Here is a 27,977-nt window from a genome sequence, read left to right on the forward strand (position 1 = left end):
CTCTTGTCCTCACCTCTATCTCTCTTCAAGTCAAGCTTCAGTGCTCTTCTCTCCTCCAGATAAGCCTGAGGTTGCCGTCATCTCTGACCAGCCTTTCCAGGTGCGCAACCACACCTATCACCTGGTGCCGGGGGTGAACATGACGTGGTTTGATGCGCTGGAGATGTGCAAGGAAAAGGACATGGAGCTGGCCAGCGTGGCCGACGCATTCCAGCAGGCGGTGCTGACGGTCAACGTGAGCCGGCTTGGCAAGCCCCTCTGGATCGGCCTATTCAGTGAGGATGTACGGAAATTAGAAATAGGAAATGTATATATGAATGTATATATGTATATTTGAAGGGCGTCAGGGAGTTTACTTCACTACAGTTAATGTTTCTCAACTTCAGTTTTTAATTCACTGTAAAGCTTCTAAGTCAAAGTGATATTTTTTCTGTGATCAGTGATCCTTGAAAGTTTGTCAGTTTTTAAAAGCTGCCAAATGTATATACATATGATTGATTGTATCTGACATTTCATTAATTGTAGGTACTGTACTTGAAAACAGTCTGCCAGTCCTGTACGTTTGTAGCACAGCTAGCCCCTCTGTGTGTGTGTGTGTGTGTGTGTGTGTGTGTGTGTGTGTGTGTGTGTGTGTGTGTGTGTGTGTGTGTGTGTGTGTGTGTGTGTGTGTGTGTGTTTGTGGCAGGATGGGGAGCACTACCGCTGGACGGACCACAGTCACACGGTGTTCAGCCGCTGGTCCAAAGAGAGCACCACCGGGCGCTGCGTCTATCTGGACACAGACGGCTTCTGGAAGGCCACCGACTGTGGGCAGGGCCTGAGCGGAGCTATCTGCCACATCCCCCATGGTAAGAGAGGCAGAGCGAGATCCTGGAGAGGAAAGTCCCTCAGTTTTGAAAAGGTTTCGTATATATAACTATGGAGGCCAGCGGTACAGAGCTGTGCAGTGAGTAAGCCCCACTCCCCGACGTGAGGGTTTCCTCAGGTGGTTTAAATGGCTTGGAAGCGTTCAAGTCGAGTTCCAAGAATAGAGCCACACAGATGGCAAACAAGAGAACCTGGTTTGTGGATCTTGTGAAAATAGACTGATGTCCAACAGGTTAAAAAAACTGATGGTGCTATACCATATACAGAAAGTTACCTTTTCACATCTTTTATGTTCTCCATAGACATGTTCTCAGCACACAAAGACAAAACATCTTTTTACTGTCTAGTTAAACTGGACAAGTTGGCTTGCCCTTCGTTGAGTCTTTTAAAATGAATTATGTTTTACAAAGCTATCACTGAAAAAACAGAAACTGATAGAGGTCATGAGGTTGAACGAGGTCAGTGTAGTAACCAATCTCTCCTGAATATCCTGAATCCTAGAGGTCATCATCACTCCAGAGCACGCGTCCATGAAATGCCCTCACAAGGGGAATGGCCCCAACTGGTTCCCCTACAAGAACAACTGCTACACCTTCCAGATGCTGCACTCCAGGTGGGACCACTATGACAACGGCCAGATCCAGAAGACCTGCCAGGAGCTGGGTGAGTCGGAGGTCTGCCCTGCAACGTATAGAGCAGTCTGGAATGGATGTTTTGAGGAGTGACAGAAATGTCCGAGGCCTGTGTTGATTCCGGCAGCCTAAGTTTGCTAATTGCTAATTGATTGCTAATTGCGCTGACTGTTGTTTTTGTGTTGATATTCTACCATGGGAATTGTTTTCGAGGCACTTTTAAAAGGTTGCCTGCGGTGTGGTTCTCACCATGCCTCTGTTCTGTGACCTAGGGTCAATGGATAAGGGTATCTGATTTTTTTACATGAAGGGACAAGTCAGACAGAAGACTTGGTGAACATGCCAACACTTGTCATTCAGATACACACTGCTCCAATACACTTGCGTACACACTGCAGTATAGAGTGAACTACCCTAATGTACACTTCATCACTCATCCTCTGAACAGACAATGCACACAATTGGAGAAATGCCTCTGAGGATGTGCAAGTAGGGATGACTAGGTTAAGTATGTGTGTTTTGCAAGTCATCCATGTGTAATTCTCCTCCAGACCCAAAGGCGGCGCTGTTGACCATCAGGGACGAGGAGGAGAATGAGTATCTGAGGAAGAAGCTCCTGCCCCTGAAGTCCTTGGCCCAGTTTGTGTGGCTGGGGCTGCACAAAGATAATAACAGTGAGCTCTGTTCCTACCTCTCACTCAGCTACATGAGCACTTTTAGCAAGTTCTGTCTGCCTGAACATCACTGATCTGCGTTTACCCCCACAGCCAAGCAGCTGAAGTGGTATGACGAGACGTATGTGCAGTACTCAAACTGGAAGGGTGGCCGACCAGAGGTGGAGGGAGAGTTCCTTGCTGGCCTCAGCCTGGACGGGCGTTGGGATCTTTTCTCCGATGACCAGTACTTCACGATCTTCAAGCAAAGGACTGTGGTTGCCTGCAAGATTGAGCAAAGTGAGTCCAGTGTGCCTTTTTTTCCCTAAGCTTTGCATTTGGTGGCTTTGTGCCCTATTGTTTTTTTAGGCAACCAAAACTTACTATCGGGGTCACCAAGCCCACCAGTGGTCAAAGGGAACCCTTGTTAACATTTAACTCTCGCACATTGAGGCAAGTCCCTGAAGAAAGAACCCTTAGGAACCCTTGTGTGTCATCAGTGTTCATCTTGTGGGAGATGTTCTGTGTTACTCTCTGTGGTTAGAGGAAATGTCTGTCACAGGAGTTACGACAAATGCTTATTTTCCCCCAAAAGATGACCGGGAAGAGTTCCAGAAGTCTCCGTGGGATGTGACAAAGTATGCCAACCACAGCTACCGTGTGGAGGGCCGCAAACTCACCTGGTTTCAAGCCCAGGAGGAGTGTGCACGGGGCGGTGGCCATCTTGCCAGCATTCTCAGCGCCGCCCAGAGTAAAGAGTTGCTGGCCATGGCCAAAAGGGATGGGTTCCCCCTCTGGATCGGCCTGTCCAATCAGGCTGTAAGTCTTATAAGTGCCTGGGCTTCATTTAGTTCTGGACTTATTTGACGCCTTTGTCCTCTTGTACAGTATTTGACAACTTGTTGACTTACTGTCAAATTGTGTTTGTATATTCATGACAGAACTTTCCCCTAAATATATTTCATCCACGTTCAATAAAAAAGTTGTAATTGTCTAGTCTAGTCTATATATAAATATTAATTCTAGGGTGTTGTCAGTGACCACTAATTCTTGAGTAACCCAAAAATGGAAATTCTGTCACTATCCAACTCTCCCTTCAACTTAGCTCTCCAAAACCCTGTAATCTGCCTTTATATTTAGCATTTCATTCTGTTTCATGAAGGTATTACAAAAAGGTCATATAATGCTCATGTGTGCTAAAATATTAGTGTATATATGTTTTTAATTTCCTTCGGTCTTTCCCCTCTGCCCCCCCCCCCCCCCCCATTAGGGTAATAGTTCTGCCTATGAGTGGTCGGACGGGTCTACGTTTGACTACACCCCGGCGGGCTTTCACAGAGGGGCTGTGGAGGACGGCTGTGTGTTCATGGACACCTCCGGGATGTGGGTGAGCATCAGCTGCCAGGACAAGATGGAGGGGGCCCTCTGCTACAACAGCACCGTAGAGCGTAAGGATGGAGACACCTTCACCTCCTAACTATTCAATTCAGTTTCAATTCAGAAAAAGGGGGATGGTGGGGGTGGGGAAAGAGAATTAGAAACACAGCAGATTAATTCATACACGTGTCCGTCCATACATGTGGCAAATGTACATACAAACATAAGATTCAAGACTCTAACAGCATTCAAGACTCTCAAACATCTGTTTTTTCTTTTAAATTAATATTTGTTTCACTACACTATTTTGGTAACTCCCAGATATACTCCCTACCTGACATTTTGAATGATACATTAAAAGGAAAAAAAGGATTTTACACCAATTTTTCCCCCTTTGTCAGGGTGGCCAGGTGAATATTTGGGTCTTAACTGACATTGTTATTAAAGACTTTCCTTTCTTTTGGACAAAATGTAATCGCCTTCACCTCCTGAGCCTAAAACAGCTTGTGAAATGCCAAGTTAATGAACAGCTAAGAATGTTTGGTTGTACACCAACTATTTTAGTGATTTTTGTTTGTTTGTTTCTTTCTGTGCTTTTTAAAGCAATGACAGAGGCTCACTCAGACCTGATTCATGACCATTTCGTTGTTTTTGTTAGTTGTTGTTGGGTGTTGTTTGGTTATTGTGTTTTGTGACAACCTGTAGGAGCAAAACCTCAGAAAGCCCCAGTGTCCCACCGCTGCCCCAAGACGAAAGGAGTCTCTCAGTGGGTGGAGCATGGGGACCACTGCTACGCCTTTGACATGACCTTCTACAACTACACCGTCTTCAACCTCACCTACGCCAAGAGAGTGTGTGAGCAGCTGGGTACGTGTCATCTCACGTTGTGGTGCTGATTTTGAATGAATTGTGATGCTCATACCCAGGCCAAGGCCCAAAGCCTTGCTTTTCAGTTATACTACCTGACTCACATCTAACTTCATCTTTGCTCAATGATTGTCCATGTAGTACTTCTATGTATATGTTTATTCACATTATTATTAGATTTCGTTTATTGTGTGAGTTTGACAGGTAATTAGTGCTCAACAAAATAAAATGAAACTGATGTATTTGGATGCACAGAGTAAAACCTATTTTGTGAAGTACCCTCTTGGCATATACAGATACAAAATGTAAAGGTTAAAAAAAGTCTATTATCCCTGCTCTTCCCATGACGGGTGCTCTTTGGGTGCTCTGGAGAGAAGAGAAGAGCTGTGTCTTTGCAGTCCATTTGTCACATGCTCTTCTTACGTGCGCCATTTAAGGCAAATAGTTTGAATTCTACTGCTCATGTCCGCTGTGTCTGTCTTGTGGGTTTTCAAACGAATGAAGCAAGACTAGGAGCAACTACCATAAATGTGTTTGTCACTATTGTAAACTTTTTACCTGAATTCCATTTCCTTTGCATTTGATTGGCAGATTCATCAGCGCACCTGCTCAGCATCAAAAGCGAGGTGGAGAACGATTTTGTCTCCAAGTATGTCAGCAGCAACCCCCACATCACCAGCCGCGTGTGGCTCGGCATCGGGTTCACCCAAGACAGTAAGACCATGGCTATCAACGTTAAAAGTCCCCTTGGCCATGAGGTTCAGTTTGTTCTGTAGGAGTTTGTAAGAAGTCAAGTTGACTCAGACTTACAGTACTTCAGTCCAACGCATCTTGGACTGGGGGTTAAAGATGCGGTTGTGTCAGAAATAGGAAAGGATAGAATGGTATTTCCCAATGTTATTGTGCATTCTATGTTTGTTTTTCCATGTTTGGAGTTTCCATGATTTAGGTGTCTTGTTGTTGAATGTGAAACAGGTGATACAAGGCCTGAAGCAGAGAATTCAAATGGAAGGGAATATTTTACTTTTGTATTGTACCTCGAATAATATAATAATTGTACAGTACTGTGCCAAAGTTTATGGCTTTTGTCTTCCTCCTGTCCAAAGCAGGCATCTTTCCCAAGTTCTGCATTAGTGTGTCAATAGGAAATATCATATTTAGATTTTCAAACATTCCTTTTGAAAATAGTAAAACTGATTTAGGTGTGTGTGGTTTTTTGATTGATAAGTTAAACCACTTCATGTCATTGTGAAAGCATCCTCACTTTACAGCATTGTTTTATAAATGCGCTTCAAACTTTTGCAAAGTACTGTATGTCCAGACACATTTTTGGCTTTGACAACCATAGATACACATTGCACCTGTTAAACACAATCCCTCTGTCCTCAGCCTCTGGGTTTAAGTGGATGGATGACAGCAAGGTGGACTTCTCCAAGTGGAGCTCCGTCCCACGTGAAACGAGAACATTTCCCCCACCTGACATCTGCGCAGTCATGTTGACCAATGAGGACGGCTTCTGGAATCAGACCAGCTGCTTGGAAAGCCGTGGTCGCATCGTCTGCAAGATCCCAATGCGTGAGTGAATCATGGAACTGTGTGTGTGTGTGTGTGTGTGTGTGTGTGTGTGTGTGTGTGTGTGTGTGTGTGTGTGTGTGTGTGTGTGTGGGGGGAGGGGTAGTGGTGATGTGAAAGGAGCTTTGAGTTCTAAAACTCTTACAACATTCAGGTGGTCCTTTGCCGTTCATCTGAAAATGAATTGTCCGACAATGAAAATTGATTGCATGCGTTACCTAAGTCGTGTAGACTCTGTTTCACAAGGACCTGCTGCTGGTCGAGGTAAGACTCCAAACACAAGGTGAAGCCTAGAGCTGGTGGAATGTCATGAAGGTTCTGGAAGTTTCAGTGTCTAACAGTCATGCAGTCTAAACTTTGCAGCATTGCAGAAAGCCCAAAGGATTCCAAACCTAGACTGATTCGCTGTTGTTTGTGTGTGTGCGTGTGTGTGTTTGTGTGTGTGTCTGTAGGGTCAGGTGGCATGTCACCAGCTACAATCTTCTGCATCATCGTGATCCCAGCCCTGTTAGGCATTGCACTCTACATTCTCTACAAGAAGAACCGTCACCACTTCTTTAGCGCCGTCCGCTACCAGCGCAGCTTTGACGATGTCGACAGCACAAGCATCATCAATGACACGGAGTAACTGCGCTTCTGCAAAATGAAGAGGATGGGGGGAAAAAAGAAAACATTGTGCCTTTCTGCATATAAACATGCTCCTGACGTCAACAGATCAACAACAGACCACACCCGCTCTGCATAAAAACTATTATTTATTACTATAACCCCCATAAAAATAAGAATTGTATTCCCTATTTTGTGCTGGGGAAACAAGTTGCTATTCTCATATGGTGTAAATATTGACTCAAGTTCAGGATGTTGTTTCAGGTGATGTACTTAAGATTCAGGTAATATCTTGAGAAACTTGTTTCATTTTATTGTGCTGTTTTTTTTTTTTTTTAATGTTTTAACTTTTTTTGTCTTAAAAAGATGTTAAGTGAAAAGACCAGATGCAGGGCTGTGGGTGTGAGATGTTACCGGTTACGGTGGGGTCACTGGGCTGCTGACACATGTTTTGGTTATGTGTAAACACTGGGTGTTATTGCCTAGTGAGAAGGTGATTCCTGTGAACATCTCTGTTTAACAAGGGGGATGGATTCCGCACAGGTCCACTGCCATTGGCGTGTGAATGACTTGTGTAAGGTGTTTGAGGTGTTCTTTCCCCTGATTTGTTTGCAAAAATTATTTGATTGACCACTGACTGTGTTCTGGGGGGTTTTGAATCGCTGAAAAATATGCACACGATTTTGTATTTAACCACAGGAGAATCCAGAGAGTGGTACATCCTAACCTTCAAACTAGCATGCTGTGTTTCAAACTAAGGTGTAAAAAAAAAAAAATCAATCAAATGTAGTTGCTGTTTTCCTTTTTGAAGCCTCTTTTGGTCTCGAGTTGCACTCCCACTATTTTTCTTTTGTCTTTTAAAATGGTTCGATTTCTTTCTCTTTTTTTTTTGTACATTTTATTCAGTGTTTTTGTTAAAGCCAAAGTCACACAAAACTGTGATGCTAACAGCAAGGAGTGTACAAGTTAACATTTGTGTGGATGATTCTTTCAATTTCTTAAAAAAAGATTGACATCTCTTCAGGTGGGTTTGATGCCTGAGCTGAGGTGTGGTTCTTAGTCATGCACTGATAAAGGACATAAATGCCCTCCATGTTGACTAATTGACTAAACATCTATATGCTCACAGTAATTATTACTATAGACAGGAGGGGATTGGGATGAAATAGTTTGTCTACCAAAGGCTATGAAGTATTTGATTTTTTTTTTCTCTTTATTACTCCCATAAGGTGTGGTATAGGTTAAGTCCGTGTGTTCAGATGTATGGTGCAATCTGAAGTGTCACCAAATGGGAGACCTCAGCCTTCCTCTTTCATGCACTCAAACTACTGAGAATTTGAGCACTTTAAAAACCCTTCCCTGTTTCGTCACTGCTTTTTATATGTAAATTACTATGCAGCTGTAATTTCTTTTTTTACTGGTCTTTTTTTTTTTAAATAAACATTTAAACATATTGCTTAAGCACAGTTCCTACAGAAGATCTGTTGACACTGTTGGTGTGTAATGCAAGTTCTTTTTGAATGTTTAAATTTTTTTAATTAAAATTTGGCAAAAAAGAATGTGTCTATCGAGGGCTTGACAAAGGAACAAGCTTTAATAATTATTGTAATGATTTGCAATAAATGAGTGGGTGTCACTCCTCTTCTACATGTAAAGGTAGGCATCTCTGCTTAACGTTGGTGGAGACGAGTCCATCCCGTGTGTGTGTGTGTGTGTGTGTGTGTCCCCTTGGCTCTGGGTCAGCCGTGGTTGCACCTCCTAGGTCACCAGTGCGGTTTTCAAGTATTAAAATCATGGCCTCCGTCATTAAACCTCCGTCAGGCACGCAAGGCTGGCCAAGGTGTGCCCTGACCCTTGGGTTATACAGGCGCCGTATTCTACACTTGAAAGAATTCTGAAGACATAATAGAAAGGCAATGATATTCAAGCAACTTGTGAATGGGAAGACAACAGAAATAATGGTAGGAATGATCTATGAAGTATTCCTCACGTTAATGGCAGTTAAGATGCTCTTCTAAATACATACTGTACCTTAAACACAACAGGGTGTCGTCTGTCCACATTACACTATGATGTAGTTCAGAAAAAAGGTTAAAAAAAAAAAAAAAGGGTGGCTCTAGACTGCATCATTTCTGCTTGGATGTGGTAGCCTTGGGTTTGCTGACTACAGATTGCTGTTGTATCAGAGAGGAATACACATTCAAGGGTTAAAAAGGTACAGTCAGCGATTTTTGGCAGCGGTTAGCTGATCTGAAACTCAATAGCCATACAAATCAACATCCACTCCCTTTCAGAGGTACCTCTAAAGGCCTCCTCTTGGAGGCCGTGTGCAAAGTATCACAGCGCTGACAATAGGGCCTGCTCCCTCATAGTGGACTAGCATCATGTGTCCTGCACCAACTGCTCAAATGAATTACCGGACAGAAATTCAGCTCGTCCTGATACACAACTAAATCTAACGTACACAGAAAGTCTACAAAAAATTAAATACCCCAAAACAAAAACGCACTATACTGATGCTGCTTGAAACAGACTAGTTTTTTTTTTTACACAACTGCACTTTTCTGACCGTATCATTCCACCGCTGTCGGGTTTGAAGGTGAGCGATCCCTCTGTGACGCCCCCACAGGACAACAGACTCTAAATCACTCCTCGTTCACTTGAAAGCTTTATTTTAGGAATTTAACCAGGAAATCAACAGTAAGCAGAGCAACACTTACATTACCTTTTTTTTTTGTTCTTAAAACACAAAAAGACAGGACGCAACACAAAATTGAAAACAAAAACATAACAAACAAGTCACATTAGCTCTGTTTCACATTAAATGCAAGAGATTCACCTCAAAAAACAACCCATATGGTTTTTCACATACAGAAAAAGGAGGTGTTTAAAAGGAATATGCATTGCAGTTCTTTCTCACTGCCACACACACACACACACACACACACACACGACAGACACACACACAGACACCCCCATGTGTATGAGCCAGGCATCAATGAAAATGTAGAGCGCTCGAGAGGGAATCATTTGTTCAAAAATGACAACCCCAGTCCGTGGGGTTCAGCGCATCCAAAGGCCTTGACACACATCACATCCAAAGGCATATGTGAGCAGAACACCTCACACACATAAAATGAGAAACAAAGATACAAGATTGATGAGAGTCTGCCTAACCCCTGTGACAGAGTGAGTGAGTGGAGAAGCAAAACTATGATCGTTGTGGAAAAACTGCATGGAGAGACACAAGAAAAGAAAAAAAAGGCAGAGTGTTTTCTCCAGAGGAACTGTTGGATACAGTGATTTAACAAACTAAGAGGGGGGGGGGGGGTAACTATCCAAACAAACTTTGTTACTTTTTATTCTCTCGTGTTTGTAAGGCAGAAAAAGCAACTGCTTCTCCCCTGTTCTTGGCATGGTGGCCGCTTGCTGGGCCCTATCCACAGTACAAAGGCAGGCCGAGGTTGGACCAGCCCAGAGAGAGGGGAGAGGAGAGTGGGAGGAGAACCTCTGGACGGCACCCCTCCCTGCTGCTCCCCGTCAGGTCACTCCCTGGCTTCTCCCTTTGATCAGTACTCCTCCTCTTCCTCGTCGTCATCATCATCATCATCCAGGTCACAGAAGTCGATGGACGGACGGTGGTCCCGCACCTCCTCTTCATCGGACTCAGTGTATGAACCTGAGAGAGAGGAGAGTGAAAGAAAGGAAGAAAACGTAGTTAGACAAAAATATCAGTGTACAATGTAATCAAACATCTTACTTTATATCAACAAAACCAGGACCCTCCCCACCTTTAACCTATTATGTTTTTCACACACCAAAGCAGTTTGTGAATGACTACCTCCGGGCACTGACATGGCAATCTGGACATGCTCTGCCAGTCACACTAAGCGCAGATCATCTAGAATATTCCAGCTATGCCTTCCTCGGACACACCCATGCCTTGCCCGGAGGTGAAATTCCGAGATTCAGAGGAGCATAAGTCTGTCCCAGTACTTCCAGGATTTGCTTATTCGTACAGCTTGCTGTTAAACCAGTAATTCTCATGAGCCAGATAATACTGTTCTCAAATAACCATGATAGAGCCTACAGCTTTCTGGGCAATGAATGCCTTCATCCCCCGACTACTTCAAATCCCCAAGTCAAATAAAAGTAGCGTTTTACTTACCACCCATATAAATATTTATAAGGAACCACATTTAAAAATAATGAGGAGTGGTTTAGCAAACAATGGCAGTGTTAGGTCTTATAGTGCAGCAAACAATGTCACAGCGTTTAGTTTTACAATTCAAGTTAATGGCGGACCAAAAACAAATAAATGAAAAATAAAAACACCAAGGCATCAAAAAGAAATCATTCCAACGTACTTTCAAGATTGTCCATGTGTTCGTGAAGCGTTCTCGCCAAGTTGAAAAACTGAGCGAGAGCGGGGGAGAATGTTTTGTTATTTTTATGTTTCAAAGGGGGAAAAAATGAAGCTCAACATAAATACACATTGGTCACAGCTTTGGTGTTACACAGTTTTAATATACGCAAAGGAGCTGGTCAGGCTGAGTTGAAACTTTACTGAGACCTGAGATCTGAGACCAAGCCAAACAGGATGTGGCAGTGGAGACAAAGACGAGGGGAAGGACTGGTACTCACCCCCGCCTCGTTGGCAGCGCCCAACACGTCAGAGAACCTCTGCTCACACAGGTGGAGCAGCACCACCAGGTACAAACCGCAGCTGATGAACTCATACTCCGACTGCCACACACACACACACACACACACACACACACACACACACACACACACACACACACACACACAGGGTCAATAAAGAACAACACACTCAAGAGAACCTTTCCAGTTATTTTGTTGGCTATGATGGTTACTTTGCTATGTGCTGTTAAGACAAAGCTAAACTATGGAGGACATGTGCACTGCTAGCGCTGCAGGTGTGTTTCTCACCCGTTCGTGGGACCTGTAGAGCTCATTGATGTCGAAGTTGTCTATATTCAGATGCAACTTCTCCTTACACAGCTCACATGTGGTGATGGCGTCAAGGTTCGTCCCTGATGAGGACAAAAAAAACATTAGTCTCTGTTGTTCTCCTTACATTTTAGAGGCTTGTTCTTCATAACCAGTTATTCACAGTCATTCCATCCACAATCTGCAGGGCTTTACAATGGGCCTATCAACATGATGACGAAACATTCTGGTGAATTTTTGAACTTGTGCCACTTTCTAGCTATTGTCAAAGGTATTTATACAGAACACACCTAGGCATGCACGCGATTGCCATAAAGAAGGGTGAAGCAACTGAACTGTGTGTGTGTCTGTGTGTGTAGGGGTCTTGTGCATGTCCCAACTGGCATAATCACAACAGATTCTGGAGCACTACCTGTTGATCCAGTGTGTGTGTGTGTGTGTGTGTGTGTGTGTGTGTGTGTGTGTGTGTGTGTGTGTGTCTCCGTACCAGAGCTGATTTTGGACAGGAGCCACTTCTTGATGCAGTCCTGATGCACGTACTGCAGGCTGCCTGTGCAGCGACACGGCTCGATCAGGGGGTTGGAGCTGGAGTCCTCCCCCATCTGACAGATGCGGCACCGGTCCCCCTCCTCCTCATCAGAGTCCTCCAACAGCAGGCTGCAGGGAGGACAGAGAAGGAAGCATTTAGATCATCATCATCATCGTCATCATCGTCATTATCGTCATTATCGTCTGCAAACCTTCTGAATCACTAAAGAGTTAAGGAGCATAGTGTTTAAACTAAGAAGAGGAAATCAACACCATGTGTTAAGTTGCCAAATAACACAGCCCTGAAAGTGGTTCCTGGATTTCCTATCCCAACTATTAAACCTCCAAGGAACTGGTGATGAGACAGACAGACAGACAGACAGACACACACACACCCTTTGCAGTCAGTCAATAGCAAATTTGTGCTTGATACACACATCTGGACTTGACACACACACAGAGCCCTGCACATGTATGTAGCATGTGACTGACAACCAGTCCCCTCACCTCTCCTGGATCTTCCGCAGCCTCTCTGGGTCCCTAGAGGACACCGGCTTCTCCTTCTCCTTCTCCTTCTCCTGTCCGTCAGGCTGGCCCCTCCCACCAGTCCCACCCACCCCCACTGCCAGCATCATGTGCTCGGGCATCCGGAGTAGCGGATTGGAGATCATCCGTGTGAAGGTGTGGCCGTGGCTAAGACCAGCCAATCGCGCGGCATCTTGTAGTTGAGCTGCTGACAGGCCTAAAGGTCCCGTGGAAGAAGACCCTGCCGCTCCTTCGGACTCGTCCTCTTCATCCTCATCATCGTCATCCTCGTCCTCCTCCTCCAGCTGTGAGCGCGGGGAGTCGGGGCTGACATGCGGGGGCTCTGTGCGTGCAGCCGTCTCATCTCGTCCTTCTCGGCGGCGCCGGGAGAAAAGGGGCGTGCAGCGGTTCCGCAGGGAAGAGGAGAGCCACGAGCTCCCACCTCCTCCTCCTCCTCCTCCTCCACCTCCACCTCCTGCTGATACTGCTGCTGCTGCGGCGGCGGCGGCTGCTGCTGCTGCTGCGGCTGCTGCACCTCCTCCTCCTCCTGAGGCTGTCACTGCTGCTGCTGCCGCCTGGCTCCTCCAGAACTCTGGGGACGTTTGCTGCTGGCCGTCGGGGGCCCGACTGCGCGGCTCCCGCACCGGGGACAACTCCTGCCGCCGCCGGCGCAGCATGGCGAAGGCCGACTGGACCGGGTCCGGCACCACCACGGCTGCTTCTTGCTGCTCAGGCTGGCGGCTGCGGGGGGCGGCCGGAGGCTCGGGGGTGGGGACAGGAAGTCTGGGGGCGGGGGGTGGAGGGGGCGCGGGGGTGGAGGCGGAGTCCTGGCTGGAGCGGCGAGAGAAGAGGCGGGACAGGAGGTGGCGGGTGGAGCGCCTGCCGTCCGGTTGGCTGCTGGCCGGCTCGGAGGGGGCGGGGCGGGGGCGGGGTTGGAGGGCGGGGGGCTGGAGCGGCGCTGGGAGAGGGGCGTGTAAGGGGTGGAGCTCCAGGAGGAGAGGCGGGAGGGGTCAGAGAGGGAGGAGCGAGCACGGGAGGAGGAAGAGGTGATGGAGGAGGAAGCGAGGCGGTCAGAGGAGGAGAGGGAGGCGCGAGCTGGTGATGGGGAGAGGTAGTCGGAGGAGGAGGATGAGGTGCTTGAGGTGGGGGAGGAGAGGAGGTGGCGGCTGGAGTTCAGCTCCCGACGGGTGGAGGAGCTGAGGCTCTCTTTGGGGCGAGCGCCCTGAGCATAGGTGGAGGTCACGCGCTCTGGGCGGTCTGGAGGACACACACACACACACACACACACACACACACACACACACACACACACACACACACACACACACACACACACACACACACACACACACACACACACACACACACACACACACACACACACACACACAGGTTACTTTTGGCACTACAGTGTGCACACAATAAAAATACAAAGAAGGCCTGCTGTGTGTGTGTGTGTGTGGAAGGATGTGGTGTGTACAAGCATGTGAGTGCACATCAGATAAAGATCAACTCTGTGTATGTGTGTAAGTAGATGAACTGCAGGACAGGTCCGGAGTCTGTCTCTGTGTGTGTGTGTGTGTGTGTGTGTGTGTGTGTGTCTGCGTGTGTGACACCTACACAGAGAGGAGCCGTATGTGGAGCTGCGCTCTCCTAGGCTGCTGAGGCCGCTGAGGCCCGTCGTTCCCCTCTTGTCCAGCTCCCTGCGCGCCCACAGCCCCTCAGAGGACGAGGACGAGCTGGAGGAGGTGGACGAGGACGAGGACGATCGGGACAGAGGGCTGAGGCTCTTCCAGGGCATATCTAAACACAAGTTCACTTTGTTATTCCCCTGCGTGTTAAAGAGAAATACAAGTTGATGCAAAAATATCAGGTTATTCCGGCTCTGTGCTTTTACCAGAAGATGAGAAATTTTGTGTTGACATTTGGGTGATCATACACACACCCGACCGAACACACACACACACACACACACGCCAAACTTCTGATGTCATCTTTGACTAATTCTACACACCCTGGAAACAACATCACCACAGCACTCCTCTTTTGGCAGACCAATGTTTGTTAGGGTGACCTCCCCCCCTCTTATTTTCCTTGAAATATCTATGGTTTTTCATTCTCATTTCCAGGGACCACTATTACAAAAACATTCCCATGTTTGTATTTACTTGCGTACAGAAATATATCTAAGTTCTGGTCAGTGAAAAGTGGCAACTTGTTAAGTGGAGACTATGGCAGGCTGAGGCTACCTGCGGCGCTGTTTAGGGAGGAGTAGGTGCTGCTAGTTGTGGAGCTGCCCGGGGTTCTGCCGTAGGTTGCTCGGTTGGTGTAGGAGAGCTTGGCACGTTTGGACTCGCTGTCCTGAGTGGAGCTGAGAAGGCCCGTGTAGGAGCCCAGTCTCCTCTCCGTATCCGTCTGTCAAAACAAGGGAACAAGAAAATCACCATGACTTAGGCATGCATGTCCAATCACTCCAATCCCCCAACACTGAACTCCCAATCCAATGTAGTCACTATTTCCAGTCGGGTGAAAATTGAATTAAATTGAACCACTTGAAAAAGTGTCAAGACACTTGAGACACTTCATGAGTTCACGGTGCCAAAAACAACTTGGAAAACGTAAAACAATGAGGGCCTCATTTACTAACATTGCAACCGCAGCTTAATCTGCGCCTTTGCCAAACCGCAAATAACGCACGGTATTTTGCATCCTATTTATCAAACAAGAACCCTCGTCGCGTCATCTGCGCCTAACATCGCCCATTAGTGTTATTTAGCGCTCCGCGAAAATAGGGAAGAAAGAGCCTGCGTGTTCCACCGTGGATGATGAGCTAAAATTTGAATTAGAGCTTTTGGTTCACGAGGTTACAGCAAACTAACCTAGGTAAATATAGAAACTCATAAATATTTCTCCGTCTCCGTTCTCTTCCGTCCACATTAAAAGTTGTGATCACTTTGAATTCAAGACTGTCTTTTATTGGTGAGCTGATTTGGGGAAATTAAACTTTTCAGCGAACATTGAGTTTCTGGGTTGCTATGGTTACCCCTCAGGGTGCCTGTGCAGCTTCATATTAACGAGTTTATGTTCACAAGAAAGTTTATATTCACATGAGTTAATCACACACAGGCAACTGCAAACTGTTAAGATGGGTCTCTAAGCTAGAGATAGCTAGGATAGTTAATATCCAGGTTAACTGCTCCATAGCATCCCGTTAAATAGTCTGGTAGGAATACACGACACCCCTTACTTTAAAACGGCGTATTCCAACACTGAAAACCATGCTTTTCAAAAACGCTGCCCTAGGCAGATACATTTGAAAACTGTAGTTGTAGGTTGCCATGGCACTGGGGGTAGCTTGCGCTTGAGAGGCTATAACGTCAAAATAAACATGGAAGGTGAAATGAATATGCTGCTCTGTCTCTACAATTGACTTACCGGTAGTTTAGTTAGTGTACTTCGAGTACAAGTACTTTTCCTGAATAGATACGCGTTACTCCTACGCAGAAGGTGTGCACTGTACTCGGTGTGCTTGAACTATGAAATACCGTTTAAACCATACAATGAACGGCGATTCTGGGTAAGACGTGGCCGAACTTTTCCCGAACAGCTAGCTGGTAGGACAGTTTGTAATTCTATTAGTGTGCATTTAAATGATATATCAAATATAAACATTTTTCAAATTTCTCGCAGGCACATAGTTTTCATTTAGCAGCTGATATGTCATGCTAAAACACCTCTTGTTTCGTTACTAATACATAATTAGGCGCACTTTACGCATCTCCTCCCATCTCTTTGCGACGAACACCCACTTTCCCACACCCACTTCCTAGCAGCGGTAATCTGCGCTTTTACTCAGGTGCGCCTCCTTTGGAAATAGGGTTTTATGTCTTTACCCGCTATTTTACGCCTGAAATGGGCGCAATCCTGTTAGTAAATGAGGCCCTGAGTGTATCATCATAGAAACCATAGAAGAAGACAACATGCATACAGCTTCCCATATAGAAACCATAGAAGAAGACAATCATAGCGCAGCAGTCAAAATATTATTCCTCCTGCTATGCATCCTATCAGCCTGGGGTACTGTGTGAATGGCCTTTCTTTGGATTGTCTTTCTATACACACACTTCTGGCAGTTTGAAAAAAAGCCTGAGGATTAATTCCCTTTGTGCATATAGCTTGTTTTTCACCAGGCTAAATACCAGTGCGGTCATGCTAGTTTTGTCAGCTCCGCTCATGACATCAGTCACGGGTGACTAGGAGAAAAGATGATCACTGGTTATGTCACAGCTTCCAGGCCTGCTGGAACATATGGAGTGGTGTCGGTGGATGACCAGGGGACGCAATCTGAAGAAACAAACCCTGAATCTTTCCCTGTGAGCCCATTAGATGAGGTAATGCTAGTAATGAGGTAATGTAGGGATAAGATCTAGATGATCTGGATGGGGGCTCCCAGGTCTACCAAACTGTTAAAGCAAAAGCAAGTAGTTTCCCTCTAAAATAAGCAATTAAAAAGCCAAGACTTGTCCAACTAACCAACAGCAGCACAGCTGAAAATGATTAAAAACTAAGCTAGCCGATGTATTTAGGTCAGGGGTCTTCAACCTTTTTCAGCCCAAGGACCCCTTGGCTGAGAGAGACACTGAGCAGGGACCCCCACCCCCACCGCCCCAAATTTAGGCCTGATATTCATATATTTGATCTGGAACTAAGTGTCAGTCACACACACACACACACACACACACACACACACACACACACAAACACACTCCCCTACACATGTTTGAACATAATTATACATAATTTGTAACACACAACTTTATTCTGTTTATTATTGACATTTTTTCTCCCTTATAGTTAGCCATTACTCTGTATTCAATTAGGGAGGGACAAAGAATTGAGTAGCTTGAGAAGCTTAAGTATGGATGAAATATCTCATACCTAGTGAGAGATCTGACGTTTAAGAATTCATCATTCATGACTTTGGCAACAACATTCTCCCTATGAAGCATGCAGTGCGTCATACATGGCTCTTGCACCGTCTGTGCACAGCGCGACACATTTTGGCGAGGGTATATCATGTTCACGGAAAAAATTGCCGATCACTTTGAAAATCTCGGAACTTTTTTGTACGTCCATGCAGCTGCTTACAGAATATAAATTCCTCCTGCATCTCATTTTGGTCGACAACCACACAAACGCTAAAAGCTGAGGGTCGTTTGACACGTCTGTGGATTCATCTAATTGTAGTGCAAAATAATCTGCTTTCGGGAGTTTCGCGACTAGTTGTGCCCTCACATCAGCTGCCAATTCATCAATAGGGCGGGCAAAGGGATGCTTTTCCTTCCCAAACATTGTTTTTCACATATTACTAGCTGCTGGCAGTATTAGACACCATCGGTCTCTTTGTAGGTGAAGCCAAACTTCAGATAATTATTTGAATATTTACGCGTTTTCTCCAGTTTGCGCTTCTGGGTATTAAGGCATGTTGGAATCCTCTGAAGGTAGATCATCTGAACCCCATCAGTGCTGTATGACGTGGAGCTTTTGTTCCGAGAAATTACAAAACGATCCATCATTTTTAAATTGTATGGTAATGGCAGGTAACGTGTTTTTGGCAAGAGCTAGAAGTGTATATGTTGCCATGGTGATGAAATGATCGCGTGAAGATTCATGGGTAGCCTATGTATTATTTTATAAACGAATAGAAAGCAATTGTTACGATCTGTTTATGTTTACGTAGCCTATTGGACGTTTTTAATTTTTGGAAGAGGGAAAAATGCTTCAGATGGAATAATTTGGCGGACCCCCTGCAATACCTCCGCGGACCCCCTGGGGGTCGCGGACCCCCGGTTGAAGACCTCTGATTTAGGTGATATATTTGGCTGTGCAGCGCTCTTAAAGTGGTTCTTATTTTCACAGGGTTGTGGACTTGTTTTATGGACCACAAAACTACACTGTGAGTCTAGGTAACTAGTGAACACACATGGCTCCCCATCCTACACTTGAGACCTGATGCGATCAAATGAATGAGGTCATCATAAAAACTAGCTACCTCCAAAAACATGCCTCAATGGTAAATGTGCCTTTGCATAATGTGTGCTTTAAATACATTTGTTTCCCCTTCCAACGCCTCTGTTTTAGTGTGACCTAGCCAATAACCACTGCTGGACAGGTTTGTGCCACTGGATTTTTTAGAACTGTGGAAGTTCATAAAATGAGTCAGTGTGGGGGGAAAGAAGTTAAAACAAAGGTTTTGAAACCTAATATGGTGTGTGTGTGTGTGTGTGTGTGTGTGTGTGTGTGTGTGTGTGTGTGTGTGTAAACACACACACACACACAGTTGTGCAAGTGTGACTGCACGAAAAGGAAATGATTACCATACTGGCCAATGCAACACCTACAGTGTGCACTTTCAACATGTTTGGCACAGATGTTGGAGTGGATCAACAGCCTGAGTCACTAGAGACATCTGTGCTTTTCCAAAGCAGATCACAGGTTCACTCTCAAATAACAACATTAAAAGGGCAGTGAACACACTCACCCCAAAATTGAATGGGTCACACAAGTATGACCTGGTAGTGGGGTAGTTTGTCTTTTTAAAAGTGGTGAAACACACACACAGACACACATTGGTTTTCACTGGCTCATAGGTGTGAAATTCATGTGTGTATGTGTGTGTGTGTGTGTGTGTGTGTGTGTGTGTGTGTGTGTGTGTGTGTGTGCACATTGTGACTGCAACAGAAGGTAAGGAGCTATATTGGCTAATGGAACATTCACAGTGAGACATTTTGAAATGATTGGCACAGAAATAATGGGTTGAGAAGTAGGGTGTAGTTACCATTTGAAATGTGGCACGCATACACAACTGGAGATGCACAGGCAGTCAATCATTTAGGTAGGAGTTCATTTAACGTATGGTGGTAGGGTGTAGCTTTGGATGTGGACACACACACACACACAGACACACACAGACAGACACAGAAAGACACACAGACACACAGACACACAGACACACAGAGCAGCACCGGTGGCTGCTTGCTTGTGTATGCATCATTTTAACCTTTAGGTAAGAGGATGTAGTTGACCATTTTGGAGGCGTTGTAGGCCTCACCAGCTTGCTCCTGCTGCTCCCCAAGGAGGAATCAGCCCACGAGCGGTCACATGACACGGAGGAAGAGAGAGGGGATGAGAGTTTCCAGCTTGAGTGGCGGCTCTCTGGAGAGCTGTAGTCTCGGGAGCTGCTTAGGAAACGGGAGCTCTGGAAACGACCCGGAGAGAGAAAGCGTCAGAGAACACACACTGTGGGAGAGATGGGGACTGTGAAAGAGTGTGAAAGAGTGTGAAAGACAGACAGAAAAGGAGTGACAGAGGCAAAGTGAAGATGAAGATGCTGTGTTTAAAAAAAACTAAAAAACGTAATTCAGGAAAGTAAAAGGGATGTGACATTTTATGCAAAATATGATAGGATATATGAACCACACTGCCTGACGCTGTTTGGAAATATAACATTAAGCATGTTGACACAGCGTTCATTAAACCCTGTAATGTAATTAATTTAGAATTAGCCGAAACTCTAATACGCCTTTGACAAACCCTGAGCTCTGAAACATAACCACACACACACACACACACACACACACACACACACGGGGAGGGAACACGTGTCTATGTTTGCGTCCATCTGGCAATACTGCATGGGATAAATATGGCCATCACCAGAGCAGCAGAAACAGCAGCCCCTGTAATATCTGTTGTTAACCAATGAGAACTCAGCGCGGGCCAAAGGAAAGCAGGGTTTTTCCTGGGTCAAAATGGGTCTTCGGTGCTCCAAAAAAAAATGTGCGCGCTGCGCGCGTAGTCTGTGTTACCATGTCACCTGGTAGCTTACATTTGACCATTTCATAAATAATGAGGATATGCTTCAGGAAATCATTTTGCTTCCACTTTAGATTCAAATAGATTGACAATAGTCCAAGCCCCATGGTGCTATCATGTATGGTTCAAAGATTATTAAGGTTTACCTCTTTACATATATATGCAAACTACTGAAATGTATATCAATAGAATCTAGAACTAACCAGTGGTCAGAAAAGGAACACACAAATTATGAAAATCAAGTTTATCTATTATTACTATTCATTTTTATTATACAAACCTACATACCATTATTTTTGTTTTTATTATTAAAACTGTCCACAAATATGTTTAATAGTGTGTTTAACTTCTATTGGCCCACCGATGGAGGCTGCGTTGGAAATCAAACTTTTGTCAGCATTTTGAGTGGACATTTCATTTGCATTTGTACAGGTGTATTCGTGCACGTCGGGTTGGCCCTCGCAGCGGAACGACAGTTTACAACCCCACCGGTTTATCAATGATAATATTAATTCGAGATGCAACACAAATATATCCGCTCTCCTCCGAACGAGCTGAGCTTTCATTGATAAACCAATGCGGTTGTCTGCCTCTCCCGAGGACCCGCGGTTTACTGGTACTCGTTCAAACGGGTAAACAAATCAAATAATAGCCTACACCTGTGTAGGTCCTCAACATAGCAGATATTGTAATACATTGAAAGCCATGAATACTGAAAATGGAATGTTATGCTCAAAATCACCGCCGACTGATGAAGTCAGGATCCATACGCAAGTTGAGTGATTGGCAGTTGGCCGCTCTGTCCATTCGCGCACCTCACAGTTGCGTATTGTTCAGACAAGAAGACACGCTTATCAACTCGATTACTATTGATCAAAACAGAACGAGGTTTCGGCTGTAGCCTATACTTGAAACATACTATTGAGACCATATTCGAACATGCATTGCACGCGTGATGAAGGCGCATCCCACCACCTGAGCGAAATAATTCATATCTATAAATAACAGGTCACCTTTATTTTTTTAACCAGATTTGTAAACAGGTCGCGATCAATATTTTGCAGTACAATAGGCTACCTTGGTTAAAAATCAAATTACGGTAGATGCATGCTAGCATTGCGCTAAATAATTAGACAGCTAACATTAATTAGTGGTGTTAACATAAAGTCAGTTATTGTATATGGCATTAATATTATTCTAAAACACCTTCACTAGTGGTTTTAACCATATTTGTAAGCAGGTTGTAAACAACATTGTTGAAGTGCCTTGGTTTAAAACAGCTAAAAGCTAGCTACATTAAGTTGCTTGCTCAAATCTCAAATTCAAACCAAGTATTCTCTAAACTGGCAAGCCTGGAGCAGCCTCTTTTCAATGATTGGCTCAGGGGGTGGGAGGTGGGACAAGCTGCTGCCTTGAAGTCGACGGTGAGGGCTCAAAACACCATTAAGCTGAATTGCGCCATGAATGACAGCTTTTTTTAATTTATTTTTTATCGTGGACTTTTTTTGGTGCCTTAGGCGCTCGGGATTTGTTGTAGGCGCTCGGGAAAACGGCTTAGGCGCGCGCCCAAATTTTCTCTATGCAGGAAAAACCCTAGAAAGTGTGACTTCATGCTGGACAATTACAGACACACCAGACAGATGCAAGGTTGGACCCGAAACTAACTCACGTTCCTTCAGAGGCATCAGAACAAGTGTGCATGACAATGACAAGGCCAACGACTAGAATTGATTTATTTAGTCAACTTAATCATTCCACTATTTGGAAATACAACATTCGTATTTGGTTAGTAGGTCCCTAACCCAGAAATATTATTACACATGAACTCAGTGACCACATCATGATGCCATAAAACTACTCTTGGATCTGGATCACCCACACAAGAAGTCAAAAGCAAGTCTTGCACACATCAACAGTAACCTTATCTAGCGAGACGGGACCTTGACGGGCAGAGTGAAATGTGCCGGGGCCAGGAATCTGGGCCGGCCTATAAAAAGAGCTGGCTAATGAAGCCGCTGTAACACGAAGAGCCTCCCCTTGAGTACGGGGGAGGCTAGCATCGCGTGCTAGCATATGCTAAAGAAGGAGGAGAAGAAGGCCTGCGATGGGAAAATAAGCTTGCCAGGTTAGTGCTGGCTGGGTGTTGCTTTTTCTAGAAGCACTTAATAAAGAGTAACTTGTCAGCAACGGATAAGAGACATTGGTGTTCAGCGTTAGCTAGATATGTCAGGTTGTCTTTTGGTGGCATAACAGTCATAGCCCATTTCGGACTTGTGTACACACCTTTAAAAATGTATGGCGACACCAGGCACGTGTGATTCTATGCACAATGCGAACATTCATATGCACAAGTACTTTCCCACCTGTGATCATGAATGCACAGTACATCAGTCATCGTACAGAGGACAACTCCTCACGTCACAGGGTCTGAACCACATCTGCAGCTCTGCAATGCTAGACAGTGGTGATATCTTGCTCCAGCGTGCAGGAAATGACATTAAGCTTTCCATTCCAAAAAATGTACAGTAAATAGTTCAGCCAGCGTATTTGCCATTAGTCAAAGCTCATTTTCTTTAATAATGAGCAAAAGGGTTCAATCAAGCACTAAATCAAGCTGCAAACTAAATTTACAAAGTGAAAATGATTATCACAACAGATTTCTAATCCAGTATGACACAATTAGAGTCCAGTGTGTGCTTTGCGCGCGCGCGCGCGCGCGCGCGCGTGTGTGTGTGTGTGTGTGTGTGTGTGGATGAATGCGAGACTGGCGCACACTACCTGGTAGTCCGAGTCCAGTTTACTGGACGAGCTCCGACCGAATCGCTCGCTGGAAAGGACGCTGCCCCTGCCATAGAGAGAGCCGGCACCCAGGGAGGAAGAGGAGGAGAGGGTTGAAGGTGTGGAGAGTGTTGAAGAGCTGGAACCCCCAAAGGGTAGTAGCCTGCGCGGCTTAGAATCCATCTCTGGGGAGAGGCAGAGGGAGAGACAAGAGATAAGTTTCTCCAGACAATTTTTCACAGGCAAGACAAGGATGCAAAGTGCATGTCTATCAAGGTTATGCAAACAGTAGGGGTTCGGAATGCCAAGTTGGGCTTAAAAGCTGATGGAAGTGATATTTTTTGGAACACCTCAGCTAAACTGTCACTAAACTCTAACAGCCATCATGAGAACAGATGCTCCGCGAAAAAACAAAACTCCTCCTGCCACTTGCGTTTCAACTGGGATGAGCATTCCTTCCTGCCAAGTATTTTGTGTGTACAGGTAGATGGTCTTTGAGAATTGAATGCAGAATGCTAACATCAGTTATAACACCTTACAGAACAGAAAAGCCTACTAAGCCATAATAATTGCAGAGTTGCAATTTGTAAACACAAAAAAGTACTTCACATTTCATTTTGTTGAACTAACGCATCAGTGCTTATTTAGGAGGACCAACTGAGCCTTTTCAGTTAGTAGAGGGTTCATCCAGGGTTACCAACATCTCCTGGAAATGCACTAGGGATGCAGACCTGAGGTTACATCCCATGGTTCTGACTCAAACCTATAGCAGCAGCAGACCTTGACCTGATGACTTAAGTCATTTGGGAAACAAGATGTTCACGTGTTGGGGCTTCCAGAGAGGGCGAGTCACTAATATACGCCTAGTCCAGACAAAGTTGGTGCAAATCGGTAGCCTGACGTTGTCATACTCTTTCTTCTAGTCAGAATATGAGTCTGATACTGCTCCATTGGGCTGTGATAATGGGGCGTGTTTCAACCGAACCAGGGGAAAAAAATGCCTCTTCGCTTAATTGGATATACCTACAACCAACCAGAGCAACGTAGTATGACCATAACGTAGAGCATCAGGGCCAGCTGATAAATTAAACTTTTACCGAATCCCGTAGGAAGGACGGTAAAAACATCTTTTCGATCGACAAATGCCTTGAACGCGTTTCTCTGTTCCTCTTTCAAAATGAATGCGCTGTCGATGTCTTCTAAAACAGACTTGAATCTACACATCTCAGCTCTCCAGCGGCAGCCATATTTGTTGAAAACGAATTCAACCCAAGCGCTCTTTGGTGACATGGTTGATTATGTTACTGTTGATCATCTGTCCATCATCGTATAAAGCCTGCCCTGACAATTTGATTGGTCCGAACTCATTTTTGATCGGAGATAGTTTCTCCCCAACGGGGCAATGCCAGACCGAACTTCCCGACCTCAAATGTTGTGGGCGGGGCTAAGTACGGCTGGCACCCAGGCTAGCAAATCTGAGCAACGCCAATACAAACTCAATTACAAGGAATACCAAAATTCCTCTCAAATCTAATCCACACTTTCCCTGATTTGTACAATGCTTTTAAAATTATAATAAGGCTAAAAACGTGGAGGTTCAAAAGGCATTATTTTGTACAATAGCAAAGCTGCTTTACAGTAGGCTAATGGTGCACTTGTGAGGGCAAAGACAAACAGCATTGCACAATAGCCTATTCCTGCGTACTGCATGTATCGTATTCGTCTCAGACAGGCCTTTGACTGCATGTGATTTTAAGCAATAGGCCAATATGCTAATAATTGCAATGTCCTATATTAACTGACTAAATATGTTGAAATAAGCCACAGACTGGAATTCATCAGAATCAGAATCATGGTCTCTTATCCTTCTGGGACAATGAATCACATTCTAGCCAGCTCTGCGGAGCCCATCTACTGACTGAGAGCTCATATGATGGTTAGAATGCATGCCTGCACTTCTCAAGTAAGCCTGTTTGATGACTGATTAATCCTGAACTCTGAGTATTAAAGGTGAACTTACAATAAAAGTGTAAAACAATTATGAACTTGTAAATCCCTGTTAAAATACATCTGATCTGGAACATCTTTATGCTCAACTCGTTTACACTAGGCTAGCACCACTCAGAATATTAAAATGAATGCTGGTGCAAGGCTAACTTTGCTAGCTGGACTCCTCCTTCTCATGATAAGATAATACCAACAGTCTGTTGACTTGTTCCTCTGTCAAAAGGCTATGTACTACTAAATTGTATCTAGCTGAATATGGGCCAGAGGTTTTTAAATACAAACCAATTCTCCTCATAAACGAAATCTCTTCTTAGGCCAAAAATGTCAACAGCATTTCTCTCGTACCTACTTGCTACTTTAGTTGTGCAGCATGATGTCTTGTGTAGTATAGATACAAACTTTATGTTTATGTATGGTTAGGCATTGCCTCTGTCGTCATAACAACGTGCCAGACTACATGGCAGATCTGTTTTTACCGTAATCAGAAACCAAACATCTGCACAACAGGGCTGACACAGCACGGTGTGAACACTGGGTGCAAGAGTATGCGCACGCACAGGCTTATAGCCAAGACTTTCTGGGTTAGAACAGCTTTTACTTGCAAATATGCACACACACACCCACACTCTGACTGCTTCTCTTTACAACCCTGCCAGTGACCATGAACTCACAGACCTGGTTCATGCAAAACACGTGAGGAGATTCTGAAAAAAATCATTTCCAGCTGGGACTACAGTACACTCTGCTATGATTCACGTACCTGTCCAGCAACGTCTACACATGTATGAAACACATCAAGACATAGGCTAAGTGTAACCCAGCCAAATACAGGGTAAATTCTGCACTCTCTATTATGGTAGATCTCAAATAGATTCCCAACTTGCAAAATGTGGTTACATGAGGCCTTCTAACTGCTTCTATCTTTGATGCCTGAGGCACAAAATATACTTAAGCTTCCATATGCAGACAAGGAATGACTGCCTGTCTCTTCACTACCAGGTCTTTTGCACAGCTGTTAAGAGAGGTTTCTGGATGTTTCTCAGAAGGGGGTGGCCACATCCATTTCGTGAACTTTCTAGAAGACCCAATAGGTCAAACAGCAAACAGTCTGAACCGAAGCCATGTCAAAGGCCTTTCAAAGGCATTATGTGTCAGTTACATGTGTGCACTTCGATGAAATGTCAAAACATGATATGTTGCAGCAGCGCGCACACACATACACAAATCCACACCTACAGCTGAGCAAGTATTTTCGTCGAACAGAATCGGAACATCCGGTTTTTCCGCACGTGTAACTTACAGTGAAATTGGGCATAGCAAATTTGTGAAAACTTTAATGTTAAACAGGACTACATTTTACAGTGGTGTAATTGTGAAGTTTGACAACTCAAACGAAAGTGCTAGACAATGACTGGTTGTGCAACTGAGGAAAATCTAACAGACGCTGTATTTGACGCTGACAGAAACCCAGTCAGTCGCCTCCATTAACTCGAAAACTTGCTTCGAGGCTCCAACACCCTTATGACCTTTCAAAATGTCTGTCTGGACGCGACGAAGTGGTTTAGCCCTCATCCTATTGTTTGTGTTGACATGTCACATTAGAATTAGTCGGAAAACTGGTGTACAAGCGAACTCCCAGAGCTTATTTGTTCAAGATAAACAAGCTGGTTCGCTAAAACAGGTACACAGCATTTCTCTATTTGCACCTAGCACGGTCAGTAACGCAACATTTCTGACTGCACTCGAATATTAATGTCAGTCAACACTGCCTAAAATGATATGACATCGGAGTACACTATAATAGTCAACATGCACAATACGTTTTCACAAAAATTTACCGCTATCCAGGCATATTATTTTACCAAGTAACAGGGCGAACAACAGGGCCTTTGCAATACAGCTAGCTGGTCAGCTAGCTACTAGCTGCATAGCTTTTTGTTGACAATACAGGGCTAGCTAGCTTAAACATGAATTCATTTGAATCTTGTTTGTGCTAGCTACAACTGCATGCGGTGTGACTCAAATTGTGTCAAAACTTTCTTATATATAGCCTCACTTCCTCTCGTTTAGATCACTTTCTGTAGGCGAAAACAACCCCTTCGGCAGTGCTTCCGCATAAATAGAACAAGAACTGTCTCACCTCTGATTTCCAGTCTCACTGCGTTCAAAATTAATGGCGTCTGTGTGTTGATATAGAGAAGGTCATGTGATTTACAGTGCAATCATACACCAACAGGAAATACGTAAAGGTTTTAAAGAGACCAAACATTATTGTCGTCAAAATAAAAGTCGTAGTTTTTGGTTAAACTCCAGTGGAGTGTCTAATTAATAATTTGAATTACTAAACCATTTCAATTACTAAATCATTATCTCATCCTCAGCCATTCTTAGGTGAGCTGATATAAATAAATCAATGTCATAAACTGTCGGAGCTTGTTAGGAGAGTTAGTGTAGTGACAGTGGTGACATAAGGTGACATATACCTGACCAGAATTTACTGAAGATTTGGTCAAATCTGTACTTCTTAAAGCAATAGTATGCAGTAATTTCTTATGTGTGTTTTGATAAGTAACTAGTTTTGTTATAATTAAAGTGAAGTTATTTTGATGGTTTAGCCTCATGTAAAGAACAGACAAACACCTGCCGTTCCCACCCATCGTCCATGCATGTAGTTGTGTTGGTCTAGCTCGAGGGCAGAGCTCAAAACTGTTAACAA

At 44.6% G+C, this 27,977-nt stretch overlaps 2 protein-coding genes across 3 annotated transcripts in view; one reads left to right on the forward strand and one right to left on the reverse strand.

Moving 5' to 3' along the window:
• Nucleotides 1-8,133, forward strand: part of ly75 (lymphocyte antigen 75) — a 29,578-nt gene extending 21,445 nt beyond the window's left edge. For both annotated transcript variants that reach the window (XM_031558949.2, XM_031558948.2), the window contains exons 25-35: nt 60-283; nt 686-848; nt 1,369-1,530; nt 2,051-2,173; nt 2,267-2,452; nt 2,748-2,971; nt 3,423-3,600; nt 4,235-4,396; nt 4,988-5,110; nt 5,786-5,971; nt 6,421-8,133. In XM_031558949.2, the coding sequence (XP_031414809.1) occupies nt 60-283; nt 686-848; nt 1,369-1,530; nt 2,051-2,173; nt 2,267-2,452; nt 2,748-2,971; nt 3,423-3,600; nt 4,235-4,396; nt 4,988-5,110; nt 5,786-5,971; nt 6,421-6,596 (1,907 nt within the window). In that variant the 3' untranslated portion in view covers nt 6,597-8,133. The remainder of the gene's footprint in view (nt 1-59; nt 284-685; nt 849-1,368; nt 1,531-2,050; nt 2,174-2,266; nt 2,453-2,747; nt 2,972-3,422; nt 3,601-4,234; nt 4,397-4,987; nt 5,111-5,785; nt 5,972-6,420) is intronic.
• A 1,096-nt stretch (nt 8,134-9,229) lies between these two features.
• On the reverse strand, nt 9,230-27,462 carry marchf7 (membrane-associated ring finger (C3HC4) 7). The gene is given in 12 exon segments (XM_042702935.1): nt 9,230-10,253; nt 10,942-10,990; nt 11,219-11,320; nt 11,528-11,631; nt 12,036-12,205; nt 12,584-13,500; nt 13,503-13,858; nt 14,222-14,404; nt 14,851-15,016; nt 19,713-19,859; nt 23,255-23,439; nt 27,402-27,462. Coding segments are annotated over 11 exon segments (2,487 nt in total). The 5' UTR covers nt 23,438-23,439; nt 27,402-27,462; the 3' UTR covers nt 9,230-10,143.
• Between the last annotated feature and the right edge of the window lie 515 nt (nt 27,463-27,977).

Source organism: Clupea harengus, chromosome 21 (genome assembly GCF_900700415.2).
Source record: "Clupea harengus chromosome 21, Ch_v2.0.2, whole genome shotgun sequence".
Lineage (NCBI taxonomy): Eukaryota > Metazoa > Chordata > Actinopteri > Clupeiformes > Clupeidae > Clupea > Clupea harengus.